Here is a 16,800-nt window from a genome sequence, read left to right as displayed (position 1 = left end):
TCAGCGGGCGCCTTCTATCGGGTCTTCCGTAACTGTTGTTGTATTACAAAAGCATGACAGCCAAATTGACCAACCAATAGCCTTGTCCAAATTTCTGATCGAAATGACATCACAATTTCTAAAGTCGACTCCGAATGGCTGGCGCGTGGTGTCGCGTAAAATTTGCATGCTCACATAAATATATCAGACAGACGTTGGTTTAATACGGAAAGGGCTCCGTTGAACAATGGATGATACTCGGACTATATTTTGAGTCGCACCAAAAACGTGCCATATAACAAACTATTGATAAAATAGTTTTCAATTGAATCAACACACTTCAAACCATCAGAAAAAAAGTTAACAGACCAGGAAGATTAGGATAGTTTATATCAAACGTTGGTTAGGGAGAGGGCTCCGTAGAACAACGGATGATACTCGGAATATTTTATGAGTCGCATCAAAACCGTGCCACAAACTAACTATTGATTAATAGTTTTCAATTTAATCAACACACTTAAAACCATCAGAAAAGAAATTAACAGACCAGGAAGATTAGGATTGTTTGTAGTTATTACTTTTAATTCACACGAAAATTATTTATTTTGATCATTACCATTGCAACCACAACATGTAGACAGCAATATATATATATTTTTAAATTAAAGAAAACATTTATTATGATTATTGCCGATAAAACAAAACATTTGTAAAAATGATCAATTACAGATTTATAATCTGGAATGTGGGCAGCAATCTATAAATTTATAATAGGCACTTGAAGGGGTATAAAAATATTGGCCAAATTTTACGTTTTTGATTTATATTTCAGATACAAATTATTTCTTTTGTAAACAATGACATCACTTTTTTTCTTGAATTGCATAAGTAAATGAAATCTACAAAACTTCCTTTATGTATAAAAATAGACACGATCTAAGCTAAAAAAAACACCCAAAATAGTAAGACAGGTACTTACAACTAACTACAGATCTTTCAAACACCTGAATTTTTTTTTTTTTTAGTATCTGTAAAAATACAAACTATTGCACATTATGCTGTACACTTTTGCACTACTGAAAATATTCACTCCTGTCCTCTTGTACTTTGTGCATGTAGTATTTTGTGTATTAAGTGTGAACGTGGTTAAAGGGAATATACAACATTTGCAAACATCAAAAAACAAAACTAACAAATTATTATGAAATACCTTACTGGACTGTTATTGAATGCAGCAGTCTAAAACATTATGGGAAATCATGGCACCTGGGTTGCTGACATTTTCAAGAAAGTGGTATTTTTGTATCAAATTCCAACACTGGTCGGCCGACCAGTGTTGGAAAAAAAATGTGGTTTTTTTTTTCAAATACTCTTCCCCAATTCACCATATTTTGCTTGCAATCAATTACACATCTATGAACAGGTACAAGTCAGCTAGGCCAGTTCCCTGACCTTAAAATTCCCTGACTTTTTATATAAATTGCTCCATTTCAATTTAAGTGGGGTCAGGGAGCAAGACTACAAGAACATGATTGCTTTTCAACAAGTCAGTATAACAATATTTGCTATAAAATATTAACCCCCCAAATCCATCAATTTCTGAAAATTACAGCAAAAGCAAATGTGCTATATTCCCTTTTAACATCTACTTTTACAAACTACATGGATTAAAATGTGTACAAATACCTTTAGAAACTTACATATCTGAATAGAGAAAAGTCAAATGAAAATTTGAATTTCTATAAGCCCCCCACCCAATTTCTCACAGACTCCCACCCCTCTGTTCCGCCTCCAGACAACCACAGAATTCCAATTTGGAATCAGTGGAAGCTTATTACTCATGAAGTTCTCATGGGGACACACGGTTACTGTGTAGTGGTGGGCCAGACACTTTCTACATCCATTGTGTGAGGCACATCTACTCCATCAAAACCCGGCACGCGTCGCCCACAGATGTAGGCCAGGGTAAAAAGGGCCCTTTCAAATGCTCTGACAGGGGCAGATTTGGGTCATCCTTTCAGCTTTTCTTAGCTTCTCCATTCTGATTTTTTAGAAAACTCCCAACACCCACACATGGAATGCAATCACAAAATGCGATCTGACAATGATAAATGGTTAAAGCTGGATATTTTTTTTCTTTTCTTTGGTTGTTGCACCGTGTACTCACAGTCTCTACCGAGCTGGTGAGATGATCTAATAAAACCTAGGAGCATTTCAAGGACTCAAGACCACAAAAAGGAACACATTGTGTAACACCACAGCCAAATCCCATTTGTACTGGGATTTCTCAATCACATTGGGGGTTTCTTTTTTTAACAAATTGCAAAAAAGGCGCAGTAAGATTCGGTGTGGGGCATTTACAAACTAACAATGTTCGTGGCATTCACATTGGCGGCAAATATTTGATTTATATCTGACAATATGGTTTGAAGCTAACATGTTCTGACAAGACAATGTGGACTGTGTTACATGGAGTAATTGTATGGCCAGTTCATTCCTTTGGATACAATGAACCCGCGGTATAAAAATAACCTTTTCAAAGATGTACAACATAAAAGCGAGGGAATGGCAAAATTCTTGAAGGCTGTTCTGCAGTGCAATATTTCATTGGCATGTGTGAAGGAAACTTACATTTAAATTTTATGAAAATTGCTGGAATATAAATCACTCTTAGTTGTATTAATACCTGATTTTCAAATTTTTTCTCTTGGAATAACAATAATTTAAAACAATTAAATTTTGTGACAAAACAAACTACAGAAAAATTGCATACAGTCTCTCTGCAGTAAAGTATCAAGTTTAAAGAGGTTGTGGAATGCTGAAAATCGTTTTGTTTTTTATATTTTTTTTATTGTAGAGTAGACCCATATATATCATAATGACAAAGTCCCATTCTTTTGTAATGTGCGTTTATATGTTTATAAAACTGAAATTCATCGAGTAATTTGTTGGTCGGCGAGCGCATAATTGAAATCAACAGTTGTCGGGTTCTTCGTAAAATGAGAAAAATCGTGACGTAATAAACAGGACTTGTTTATACGACGCTGCATCGGGAGTCCTGTTTATTATGTCACGATTTACTATGTTTTGTTTGCTGCCCCCAACGACGACTTTTACACAAATTGCACGTTCGGGTCGAAACAGGACCTGAAAAACAGCTCTCAAAAGTACCTTTTGTACTCATCTCATGACAGACACAATAGTCGTTTTTATTTCATCACACCTTAGGCTACATATACCCGAAAAATGACGGAAATGTCTTCGAGCATTCCACAACCTCTTTAAAACCAATCAAACGATATAACAAGGCACTGCTAAACATAATTACTATGATCTTTACACTACGTCAGCACTTTTTGTAAGTACTCTTAATCACACTCCAGAGTTAAATTGCTCAAACTTCCTATCAGTAATTCTTTTGATTGCAATTCATACAAACAAAAGTTTGCACATTTTTAAACTTTTTTTAAAATTTAACAAAGCTATGTATTTAAATTTGACTAAGACTCTACTATTTCAGTATGGACAAAATCTGGAGCTCAAAACTTGCAAAACCAAAACAACACAAAACTATGCATTACCTTGTGATGCCATTATCTCCTCGATATTCTTCAAAATGGATGCTATCTGGTGAGATACAAATCAACCAAAACAAAGTCTTGATATTAATAGACGGCAAATGACTTCAATAAAATGGCCAAACAGAAGTCATCCATACTAAAGAAACACAACCTATCAGAAAATAACAATTGAATACAATAACTAAATCAAATAAACTAGACCGGAGAAAAAATGGACATGTAAAATGAAAAATAGTATCAAATGAATGACAATAAAAGGCAATCTATCAGTGGTACTTATATAAAAGTTTAAAAACTAGTAGACAAATGTCAGATTGATTGTTGTTGTTCAAAATAAATCGATACAAACAAAACAAAATGCATGCGATGGCCCAATTTAAAGAAATATTAAACAGAGTTCCTGCACCTTTAGGAAATAAAATTCCATGACTTTTCCATAACTTTTCCATGACTTTTCCATGACTTTTTTCCATGACTTTTCCATGACTTTTCCATGACCAAGTTATGAAAATCCATGACCTCGTTCATCAAAACTGTAAAACATGTTCTGTGAAAAGTGCTCAGCAAAAACAGAAAAACAACAAAAACAAACCAATGATGTTTTTCAAAGTCAAAATGCTTCTATCAGTGAAATTTGTCGCATTTTTTTCTGATGTTAATAAATTGGTCCTTAAAAAAAATTCCACAACATTTCCATGACTTTTGTCATTTTTACAAATTGCCATGACTTTTCCAGGCCTAGAAATTGAAAACGAAATTCCACAACTTTTCCATGACTTTTGTCATTTTTACAAATTTCCGTGACTTTTCCAGGCCTGGAAATTGAAAACGAAATTCCACAACTTTTCCATGACTTTTGTCATTTTTACAAATTTCCATGACTTTTCCAGGCCTAGAAATTGAAAACAAAATTCCACAACTTTTCCATGACTTTTGTCATTTTTACGAATTTCCATGACTTTTCCAGGCCTGGAAACTGAAAACAAAATTCCATGACTTTTCCATGACTTTTGTCATTTTTACGAATTTCTATGACTTTTCCAGGCCTGGAAATTGAAAACAAAATTCCATGACTTTTCCAGGTTTTTGCAGGCTGCAGAAACCCTGATTAAAAAAACAACTCCATAAAATGTAATGTTTAAAAACCAAATTCTTACAATCTCGACATTTCCTTGGTCCCCACCCTCTGTGGCCACTTTCTGGGCCACCAGTAACTTCTCCCTGGATTCCTGCAGCCGATCATTCATGCCCAGGAGTTTAGCTCCCAGGATCATCAGATCCACGTCGTCGGGCTTGACAGCAAAGATCTGCTCCATGACGGCCAGGGCCTCTGGGTAACGCTTGTAGAATCCGTGACACTTGGCCAGGTTCTCCAGAACGATCTGTGTGGAATCACAACAATGCAGGACTTTCACTACAGGGTGATCCAAGGAAATTGAAACCCTGAGACATTTGCTTTTTTTTTTTAACGTGATTTGTGAATTTTTATGTTTGGAGTATCAGATTCAAGCTGAGAGCTTTTTCTTTCAAATACTGAACAAAAATCATGAAAATAGTACACTGGGTTGCTGAGAAAATGCCAATTATGTAAAAGAAGTGATATTTCATCCTTTCCAAAAGTGCTTCAAACAGTGAAACGTGTTACTGTATTTAAAGCCCACTGTGCAATTGTCTTTCATTTGTGCAATTTATTAAAAAATTTGACATTTTTATGATTCTGAAAAGGTTTAAAATAGGACTAAAGGATGAAACACCTGTTAAGGTGGAAAATAAAAGGTGTTCACAGAATAAATTCACATATCACGTGTTTTCATACATTTAAGAGGAGAAACTTGCACAGTATATCTTCCTAAAAACAATTAATTGCATGGACCCTTTAAAATCTCACAAGTAATTTGAATGGACTATTGTAAAGGCCTTATTTAGGTCAATCCTCTGCTACTTCTAAACCAACTAGTGACCGACCAATGCTTGACTGAATTCACAACCATGATTTCCCTAGACCTACCACGTCATCAGGGAAGAGTTCAGCAGCAGCCAGCAATATCTTCTGGCCTTCGTCTCTGTGATCACACTCCACAAACGTCTTGTAGGCGTGCATGTAGAGCCCTGGATCCTTCCCGTCTGGGTTCTTTCTGATGAGGTCTAGGAGGGCGTCTGCTCCTCCTTCCCTGGCCAGGACGACCAGCTTACGACCCAGGACACGCATGCTGCTGGGAAACCTGGGATGAAAGACAATCAGAGGAGTCAGGTTGAGACAGTGGGACCTTTTTTTCACATTCCATCTCCGTGTCTTAGGCTCAATTCAAGACAATCAAGGGGAGTCAGGTTGAGACAGTGGTGCCCTTTTTTCCACATTCCATCTTTGTGACTTAGGCTCGAATCCCACCAAGGCCGACATGTGGACTAGGTTTTCAGTCCCTGTCAGCTTTTCGGGGGTTCCCCAGAATATTCTTTGGGGTTTTCCTCCCAGAACACTTCTTCATTGTCTTCTCTCTATGCAGGCATGCAACTGGGAATTTAGAAAAAAAAACGAGGAAATTTCAACCCACACAAGACTTTGTAAAGTGTTTTTCAATTTGCAATGGCAATCATTGAGAAGTAAAAAAAAAACCAAGGAACTCAGCGGATACAAGGAAAAGTTGCATGCCTGTCCGTGGGTTTCTTCAGTAATCCTAACTGCAGTGCCACATGAGTGCATTTGATGAATACTTGGTTACATTGCCAGAAATGAAAACAATTGATTAAAATAACAAAAATTAGTTTCTGTTTCATTAAGATTGTAATATTCTTCAGTCTAATATTATTAATGTTCAGTGGTTATCTACAGTGGGCCATGGGGAGGGGGCCAACAGACCACCACCACTGGAGGCCTGTACCCTCGTAGCAAATATGAGCTTTTCATTGTTCAAAACCCATTTTCATCTCACTTAGGCTTGGAGATTATACACCCCATTCATCCATGTCGTAGGAAAACAAGTACCAAGTGGTACAACCCACGGCGATTCCACGAACCGTACAACCGAGAACTTTGCAATGCCATGGGGCGTGATCTAATATGCAAATTAGATGCATGGCATCAGTGTCACAAAACTGCAGGTATTCCATAGAAACTCACTGGCAACAGGCCGAGTAAAGTGTCCACCAACCAACCCACCCACCAACCACCCATCAACCCACCAACCAACCAACCCCCCAACCAACTGACCAACCAACCAACCAACATAAGCAGCTAAAGCCCATGCCGTATTTCACACCGCCGTGGGAAAAACCACAGTACTTACTTTTGAAGTGCGTAGTCCAAGGTATGCTTGAAGGGTCTGTTGGGTCTCTGGTCTCCCAGCAGACGTTCGTCCAGCTGATCTAAAGTGACAAAGATGCTCTCGTTGGCAAACTCTGCCGTGATGACGCGCTCTAAGACGTGATGGGCTTCTTCCATTCTGTCTTGCTCGATGTAGTATTGCAGCATGGACGTGTTGAGGTACTCCACGGACTGATCCATCAGGCCTAGGTTGAATAGTGTCTCACCTGGCCAGATGGAATATGGAATAGAAGAGGTTTGATCACAGTTGCCACACATCTTTACAAGTCAACAACTAGTAGTAAATAACCTTCTTTTATTGTTGTCTTCAAAATGACAGCTTGCCAAAAAGAAGAATTTCACAGGAAGTTTAGTGCCCTTACTATATCTTTCATTCAACCAAGTAAGCTTTTCAACACTAATTTTGTCAGTTACTTTTTGGATAGCTGCAACTGATATCACTCTACCATTAATTAGGTGGGTTGATGGGGTATAGATTCCATAGATTCCTTGGTATTGTCCCTACCTGCTGCATTGAAGTAAGGGATAGCCTTCTCATGCTGTCCCATCATCAGGTATGATCCGGCTACATTCTCCTGCGTCATCGCGGTGTCCAATCCCTCCGGTCCATATGCAACCTTGAATAATGGACAAAGGATTGAAAACAATCAGTGTTTTGTGTTGATGCTGCAGACTCACTTAGTGTAACTATAGGTAAAATACACTGGCAAGTAACAATATTCGTGGGAATGCATTTAATTTACGGATTTACAAAATGCACAAGAAAGCCTCAAACTTATCTGAGAAAATACATTTGTAATCAAAATAATCAAAAATATCTATGCTAATTCATAACAATTTCAGAGGCTACCCCTCCCCCCCCAAAATTAAGTACGCAAACAAAGTAGCCATAAATAACAGAATTAGGAACAACATTCTACCTGCGAAATCAGGAATTCCCAAATAGAAAAATATATTGTAGGTAAGAGAAATGTAATCACACAAATACTATACTATACTATTTTATTTCTCGGGAATAATCAATAAATACATGTACACAGATGACCAAAGTCACAAGGAACACATCAAACAAAAGCTTTAGATCCAAAACAACCAACAAAACAAAATACCATTCAGCTCCCGAAGGATTGACCAAAAGAAACATTGTTTCTGTCTAAGGGGTTCTCCAAGCTGAATGGAAAATGCAAACTTTAATAGGGGACTCACTAAATGTAATTTGATGGGGAAAAAATTCACATCACAAAAAGAAACAAACTAATAATTATGAATATTCAAAGGTCAGGACACGCACACACACACAAAAACAAGCACGAGTGCACAATAAGCTCTGGTCTGGTTCCGGAATGTCTCGCTTCATATGCAAAATAGATGCGCATGCGCATCGATTGAGACAAAGGGGCGTGTTCTGAAAACTTTTGCCAAGAGTGCATTTACTGACGACGGCATTGCATTTGGTCAATTTTTGGTCAATTGGTAGTTATATTTTATGGGAAACCTAGGGGGCTTGTTTTTGGTCAATTTTACAGGAACAGGCCTACCGACTGACCAACCGACCGACCGACCACAAAGTGACATGTAGAAGTTCCAGCCAGAGCTTAAACACACAGTTTGAGGCAAAAAGAACCCATTCACATTTTGGAGAAAAACAAAATTAGTCAGAACCATCTACCCTTTTATGCACCCAATTTGCCAAAGCCTGTTTAGTCCTGCTGATAATTCATTTTCTCTTACCATGAAAATGTCCAATGCTTCCAGATACATGTCCAGTGCTTGCTCGGTCTTCTCAAGACGTTGCATGTACGCGCCGTACGTCATCAGAACCTGTGCTACCTCGTGATGGTTACGACCGTAGGCGTTCTCGCGGATATCTATGGCTCTGAACAGTCACAATGTAAGGTTTTTCTTTTCAAGCTTGCTGAATCGTTGGATGTTAATTTACCACATTATCTTGGGTTATACTTCACATAAATGTGTTAATGTACAAATATAAAGAAAATCTGAATCCCCGAAAATCGCAAGTGCTAGAAACCTACATAAATATTCATGCTAAAAATTTATGAAGATTTCAGAGGCAATAGAATATTCAAGCAAACTTGCTGTGAAATTCAACAGGGTTGAAATGTGTTCAACTTTTGGGAATACCAGTTTTCAGGGCAAGTTTTCGCGCTGCGAAAACTTGCCTAGATGTCCAAATTCTTTATGTTTGTGTTCACTTTCGCGCCGAGTATGATTCGGCCTTTAGGCCCCACCCATTTCAGAGTGGGACCAACAATACGTGTGCCTCTCCAAATGCCTTGCTGCATGTTCGGAGGTGCGCATAGTACACAAACACACATTTTATTTACACGCACAATGCATCTAGCACTTTTGTCAGACATAAATCACGGCAGTGATTGGCCATCATTTATTGGGGTTGGCCTTTAAGGGATTGGTCAATTTGTTGTGCCATCACAGACTCACTTTCGCTTATTGTTATTCATGCTAAAAATTTATGAAGATTTCAGAGGCAATAGAATATTCAAGCAAACTTGCTGTGAAATTCAACAGGGTTGAAATGTGTTCAACTTTGGGAATACCAGTTTTCAGGGCAAGTTTTCGTGCTGCGAAAACTTGCCTAGATGTCCAAATTCTTCATGTTTGTGTTCACTTTCGCGCCGAGTATGATTCAATCGTGATGGAAAACTAACTAGATTTGCTTTAAATCAATCAAACAATGAAACAACTGGTATTAAGAGTTGAACCTGTAACCTCTAGAAATATGGTATGGTATTCCAGGTATCGATATATAAAGGGCTCTGAAATTAGAGCAAGAAATTTAAGGGAACACAAGGAAAGTAAACATGGTAGGAAGGCCAAACTACCACTTACAATTTAAAAAAAAAAAGCAGGAAAATCCTGCAATTGCAGGAGGACTTTCACTGGTCGCCGGTTCAAATCCTGCTGGGCAGTTTCCCATACTGGTATTTTAAATAATCAGATTGTTGTTAATAAAACTCCAGCAATTTCTACACAAGAGAAGGGATTTAAGCCCACATACCTCTGATACGTGGCCTGCACTTCCTCTGGCGTTTTGTTTGGATTCCGGACGTGACATTTGGCCAAGTTGAGCAAGGTTCCACCCACGTCGGGAGGGAGACTGTCAAAGTAGAGCTCCTCGTAGATCTGTGGGTCAAGAGTTGCGCATTATCCAAAGATTGATGGCATGTGCTTCTGGATTTGATAAATTTTGTCACTTTTGCCATTGTCACTTTTGCCATGGCCACTTTTCCATTGTCACTTTTACCATTGCCACTTTTGCCATGGCCAGTTTTCCATTGTCACTTTTGCCATGGCCACTTTTCCATTGCCACTTTTTCCATTGCCACTTTTGCCATGGCCACTTTTCCATTGCCACTTTTGCCATTGTCAGGTTTGTCATGGTCACGTTTGTCACTGCCCCTTTGATCCATGGTCACTTTTGTAATAGTCACTGTCATTTTTGTCATTGTCATCATTGTTTTTGCAATTGTGAATTGTCACTGCCACAATCGTCAAATTCATTGACGCTGTTGCATCATGACTGAACTGACTTACTTCGAGCGCTCTCTCCAGGACCTTAGCTCCTTCATCATAGCGGCCCAATATTGACAGAGCTGAGCCCACGTTATTGGTCGCGGTGGCTATGACCTCGTATATGTCACTACCATTCAAATCTTCCTTGTGTAATGCCAATGCTTGTTCGAAGTAGTCCAGTGCCTGATGAAATCAAAGAAAGAGATTCTTGGTCAGAGGAAGTGGGGATTCATGGGGACATTTCCCACCCCCAAACGTATTGATGATTATGTCTTCTGGCCCCCTCTTCTGGATTTTGCAATTCGGAGACCTATTTTTTAATTTTATTTTTTATGTATATTCCAGAGAAAGTTGCACGACCTGCCAAGTTAAAATTCAACAAACCCAATTTGAATCAACAGACATTTTCGATATACATGACATGTTTGCGTAACAAAAATTATGAATGTATCCATTTTAGTCGTCTGCTACTTACCTTTTCATTGCTACCAAGTTTGAGGTGCACGAAGCCCATGTTGTTCACTGTGACAGCTTTCTCTGAGAGACTTACATTACACTCAGGCCTTTGAATCAAACACAAAAATAAGCCTTGTCGTTTATTTGAAATTTGTAATAAAAAACCTTATCGTCTCTGGATTATCCTTGTTCAGCTATTCTCAATGTATGCAGCATTGCCAATGTTGGCAGCATCGTGACTTTGGGCGTGATCCTACATAGCATACATAAGTTTATGGCTTCTGACTAACGCCCCTTGAACAGACACTGGGGAACCGCCAACATAGGGCTGGATAGCTCAGATGGTAGAGCACTCGAAAGGATATCTGGAGGTCACAGGTTCAAACTTCAGTCCAGTCAATTTCTCTCTGAGTGATCCCCGTTTGCCATTTCCCAGTTTGCAGCATTGCTAATGATTCCAGCATTGTGACTTTGGCCGTGATCCCTGGCTACATAGCATACAACCCAAAGTTAAGATGCCAGCAACATCAGCAATACAGCGCAAGTGTACCTATCAGATTTCCACTCATTTATTACTTGAATTAGTAATTTATAAATATTGGGTCTATATTACAGCAACTTACTTTTCTTTGATAGCCAGTAGTTTTTCATGAATGGCCAGGGCCTCGTCGAATCTGTCGACATCGGCGTAGAAGCGAGCCAGTTGGTTTTCATAATAGAGACCCTCCAACGTTTCCTTGGGATCGGCGCTCATTAGATCACCCGGTAAAGGCTGGTGGGGCAGAATGATAGGAGTTTTGGATTAGGATTTTGTATCTGGTTCGTTAGTGTGACGTCAGTTCAGTTTAAACCACGCCCACTGCACGTTAAGTAGCACTGGAACCATTGGAACCGGAAGTTAAAGCAGCTTGAGTGTTTATCCAATGGGCGCTAGTAATCAGTGTCCTATGTGAGGGTATCAGTATGTAGCACTCTAATAATTTAACATAGCCCTATGGTTACATCCTACTGTAGAACAATCAACTAGGGCTGTGCATCGGAGCCGGGTACCCGAGAACCCGACCGTCAACGTCGGGAACCGGTTCCAGATTATGGAATCGAGTACCCGTAACCGACTTTAAAAATTACCCAGTAACTTCTCAGAGAATGAAAAAGAACAGCTTCGAAAGTCATTGATTAAGAAATTTCAAAATGGAAAACAGACTACGTAGAAAACAAAACCAATTCCACATTTACGATGCTCGTGATAGTTGCAGTTTTTACCATAAAGCTAAAGAGCTCACTGTATACATTTGTAACTTGCGTACTGGCGCTCCGATATGGGGTAGTATTAGCATGCACACCTTTATGAACAATCTGAACAGCAACTTCCGAGATTGACATTTTTGGGGTTGGGTTTCTTTAATGGGTACTTAATGGGTACCCAGTACCCCTATTTTTTTCAATAGGGTACCCGGTTTCTGTACTACCCGTAAATGCACACCCCTAAAATCGACTCACATTCATCCTGATGGCTCGTTGTAGTAGAGGTTCCAACACTGTCCTATGCCCTGCCTCCTCCAGAAAATTACTGATGCGTCCGACTACTGAGACTAGCTGCTTCAGTAACAGGACCAAAAAAAAGAAAGAAAGTCGTTAGCTCCAAAAGCACATCTCATTTATGTCGATGTAAGAATGAAATAAGTGCAGAAATATTTGCTTAGCCAAAACATGTTACCAGCCAACATACAAAGGGATTTATATTGCTGGTCGCTGGCATTCAGCTTAATTTTGCTTGGAACATTAAGTTGATAAGCAATGGGGGAGTCAGGTTGGACTAGCGGTACTTTCCTCGCCTTCCACTGCTGTGACCGGGGTTCAAATCACACCTGGATTTTCCCCAGAATATTCTTCTGGGCTTTTCCTCCCACCTTTAAACTGTAATTTCTTCTCATTGTCTCCTCTCTACAGTTTTCTTCAGGCTTTCGAGCTACAGTGCCTAGGGCGCTTTTGAGGAATCCTTGGTTTCATTAGCAGAAATATATAATAATAATAATAAAAAAAGTAATAATAATTACCCTGGATTTGACATTTGGAGACATCCCCATAGACTTGTGCACAAAATTTGTCAAACTTAAATGTGCCCTTACCCAATATTCCCTTGTTCTTTTTCCACAAATTTTGGTATGTTTACTAATTAGACCACGAGCAACAAATATAACCTAATTGCGACAGTGAAATTGTGTCTCTAAGGGGGGGCTGTGACATTATGTCTCCCTAATGACCGATGTCTCCGATCGTGTGAAGAAATTACGATAACGTGTCCCCTTAGTGGTACCTTTACACGTACAGTATTTATAGCTCTGCAGCCCCATGTAAAAGACCTTTCTGACATTCGCACTTCATCATAGGTATGGATGACAAACAAGCTATACAGTTTATACGGAAAACCTATGGCGACAGTGAACCAGTCAAACTTGACATGGACAATGACACTGCAAAACATATAACCTATTTCAAGAATCATGTACTTCAAAGCAGTGACAAATCTGGGGAAAAAACCAAGAAGATCTAACCTGTTTGCCAGCAGTAGGTTGTGGCGGAGTACCAGTTTCATCAGTACTTTCTGTATACAGACATGCTACCTGCTCATCTAAGGCTTTCATGTACATCTGTTGGATCTGAACTCCCGATGCCCCTGTGCTATTCCAGTAATCTACCAAGTCATACTTGTGCTGATCTCTGTGAAAAAAAAAGTTTATAGAAAAATTGAGTTTTCAAATAATCTTGCTTAATAATTTTATCTTAAAATTAATCTAAGAAACTGACAGGAGCGAGGTTTGAACCTCCCACCTTCAGATTACCATTCCAGTGCTCTACCAACTGAGCTATGCAGCCCTTGGGAACACTCAACGTCCAAAGCTGGACGTTCCCAAGGGCTGGGTAGCTCAGTTGGTGGATCACTGGAACGGTAATCCAGAGGTTGCAGGTTCAAACCCCGTTCCGGTCAATTTCTTTGTTCAACTTTAATTATAACACACCTGCTTTGTCTGATTTGACTTGTCACCTGACTTGTCACTTGACTTGTCATCTGACTTGTGACCTGACTCGTGACCCGACTCGTGATTTAACTTCTGATATAACATGTGATAGACTTGCGACTTGGCATGTGACTGCCAATCTTTAAATAAACAATTATGAGAAGTCGCAGCATGTATACTGATCTAGGATTCCATCTAGTTGATGAGAAAAAATTAGATACCATATTGGAATCAATTATGAGAAACTTACCTGAAGAGAGCGCTAAACATAGCCAGACTCAGCAGGCATTCCTGGAGCTGCTCCTTTGCTCTTAGCTTGCACAGTAACCATGGCAACTCATTCAAGACTCTCTCCGGTATCTGGGTGTCATATCGTGGGCTCAGTGACTGTTTGTTCAAATTGGAAGAGAAGATTGTTTGCAAAATGTTCTTTGCCTCAATTTGAATAAATAAAACGTTTAATTCGGAAATGGTGCTTTTCTATCTCTGTCAAATGAAAATATTTTTATCGCTCTCTCAAAGTGTGTGTGTGTGGTTTTTTTTTTTACGTATTCCTGTTACAGTAATGGAATTTTCAAGCCCTCCATATTCACAACAGCTTTTTAAAAGTTATACCTTAAAAACTTCAAAGAAATAGTCGGCCACGATCCTCCTGAATTGATTTTCTTGGTCTTGGTCTGTGCAGAAATGCTGTCTCACTGCCTCTGCCAACTCACTGTAGGCTAACCTGTAAAACAAACATGAACTAGCACTGCAGAAAACGTATTCTAACTTGTACATTTAATAAATGTACAAGTTGGAACGGGATGTGAACCTGCGACCTCAGGAATATTGTACTGATGCTCCACCAACTGAGCTCTTAAGCCCAAATTGTTGGTAATCTGAAAAACAGTCCTTTTTTTATGGGGCACTAGTCAGACGCCTTAAACCCATATGAAACATGTTGTCAGGTATCACGCCAAAAGTCACGATACTACCAACTGAGCAGACAGTCGTGTTTTACTTTACTCTCGAGGACAATGCTTTGTGTTTCCCTTGGTCCCTGTAATATAAACTCTCCCATAGACTAAGCACATAACCGTACGATGGAGGATCATTTTCAACAAAAGACCCAAGGCCCGAGGACTGAAAGGATCTGTTGTTCTCCCTTTGTGTGTGTGGGTCCTCGGGGGGCTTATGTAGAACACATACAATGATGCAAACCTGGGAAACAGTAAATAATAATAATAATGTGGTACTTATATAGCGCTTTATATCAAAGGTCTCAAAGCGCTTTAAAATTATTACCCCTATTCATCAGGCCAGGAGACCACTTTTTCTGCAGCCGCTCGAGATCAGCGCAATCTGGTCTCTACCTTCACAGCTACTCATTTATACTACTGGGTGGACAGAGGCAATTGTAGTAAAGTGTCTTGCCTAAGAACGCAAGCACCACGTTCCCTGTCTGGGTTCAAACCCACGTACCACGGCACGTGAGTCGAACACTGTAACCGTTGGACCAAGGTGTGCTCTGGGGGGGGGGGGGGGGGGGGAGGAAAGGGCCAAACGGGTATCGCTCATAGATCATAAATCATTTTTAAACGGAATCATAAATAAACCACAAAATTCATCTCAAAGCTAAGCCGCGTCCAAAACACTTGGCTAAGGCCGGTGGTAACACACATGTCTATGGGAAGTGGCGTCAGCTGCTTCCATAGACGTGTGTGTAATGGAAAGACGTAGCCATTTAATTTAGATGCAGCCTTACACATGATTCCAACAAATCTGGGCCAAATTTCTTGGCTCTGCTTACAGTAAGTGAAAAATCCCTGCTTACTTACGGTTAGCGTATTTCACGTGTTAGTGTGGAATTCTGGCTTCTGCGCATGGGAACAACCAATAACTAAGGATTCTGTGCTTACAGGGTTAGCACAGAATTTTTCTGCTAGTGAGGTTAGCACAAAATGGTGATCGTAAGCACAGAATTCTTAGGTTAGAGCCATGAAATTGGGCCCTGATTGGATCTCAATGACACTTGACCAATACTCACACATACAACCCCGATCTCTCGATCACAAACTCGTTCATGGCGAAGTACAGCGTGGACCATGCCTGGTCAGTCACGCCTAAAATCTTCTTGATCTCCACCTCTGACAGGCCACGCCTAGCAACCAGAAGGCAACACATCACCTGATCAAAATAAAAAAGTTCAAATTGAAACACAGTGGAATGTGGATCAGGCAAACCTCAGTGGAATTGGCTAAAATTTTGAGTTCAGCAGAGTTTTGAGTTATCCAATGGATTTTCGATTCAACAACAATTGACGGGAACAAGTTTTTACTTCGAGTTAGAAGGTTTTTGAGTTTACAGGTTTTGACTTTAAAAGATTTCACTATATATTGCAAAATATATTCTTCCAGAAGACTTGTAAACAAACGAAACAATCCTTTAAATTTTCTAATTTGTGCAAATTAGTAATCATGTTTAAAAAAGAGATTTCAGCTAACTATAGTCAGGATCAGGGCAGCAAACAAACATTTCATTTTTTACCAAAAATGGTCCAAATCTGAAAAGTTTTCCATATCCGCGGTCATCAGAAATACTGATTTTTGGCCAAAAAATCCAACTTCAGAAAACTAAGTCAAATGTTCACACAAGGTGAGTAGATGCCAGAAATGAATCCCCAAGAGATTTCAGATCACTACAGTCAGCATCCAGAAAGAAAACAAACATTTCAGTTTTTTAGCAAAAATGGTCCAAATCTGAAAAGATTTTCATATCCGCGATCATCAAAACAGCTGATTTTTGGCCAAAAAATCCAACTTCACGAAACTAAGTCAAATTTTCACACAAGGTGAGTAGATGCCAGAAATGAATCCCCAAGAGATTTCAGCTCACTACAGTCAGGATC

At 39.4% G+C, this 16,800-nt stretch overlaps 1 protein-coding gene across 1 annotated transcript; it reads right to left on the bottom strand.

Annotated features, from left to right (window-relative positions):
- Positions 1-3,438: 3,438 nt before the first annotated feature.
- LOC119738519 (nephrocystin-3-like) lies at positions 3,439-16,100 on the bottom strand. Its single transcript, XM_038213420.1, has 15 exons — positions 15,940-16,100; positions 14,526-14,637; positions 14,161-14,297; positions 13,446-13,611; positions 12,391-12,489; positions 11,514-11,662; positions 10,910-10,997; positions 10,456-10,617; positions 9,920-10,044; positions 8,614-8,758; positions 7,388-7,499; positions 6,845-7,088; positions 5,569-5,782; positions 4,718-4,942; positions 3,439-3,606 (listed from the first exon to the last, which is right to left on the bottom strand). The coding sequence occupies exons 1-15, from the start codon at positions 16,074-16,076 to the stop codon at positions 3,550-3,552; spliced, it is 2,172 nt and encodes a 723-aa protein (XP_038069348.1). The 5' UTR covers positions 16,077-16,100; the 3' UTR covers positions 3,439-3,549.
- Between the last annotated feature and the right edge of the window lie 700 nt (positions 16,101-16,800).

This window comes from Patiria miniata, unplaced genomic scaffold (genome assembly GCF_015706575.1).
Source record: "Patiria miniata isolate m_02_andy unplaced genomic scaffold, ASM1570657v1 HiC_scaffold_3, whole genome shotgun sequence".
Taxonomy (NCBI): Eukaryota; Metazoa; Echinodermata; class Asteroidea; order Valvatida; family Asterinidae; genus Patiria; species Patiria miniata.
Note: the sequence above shows the minus strand (reverse complement) of the source record. Positions and strands in the feature narration are given on the sequence as shown.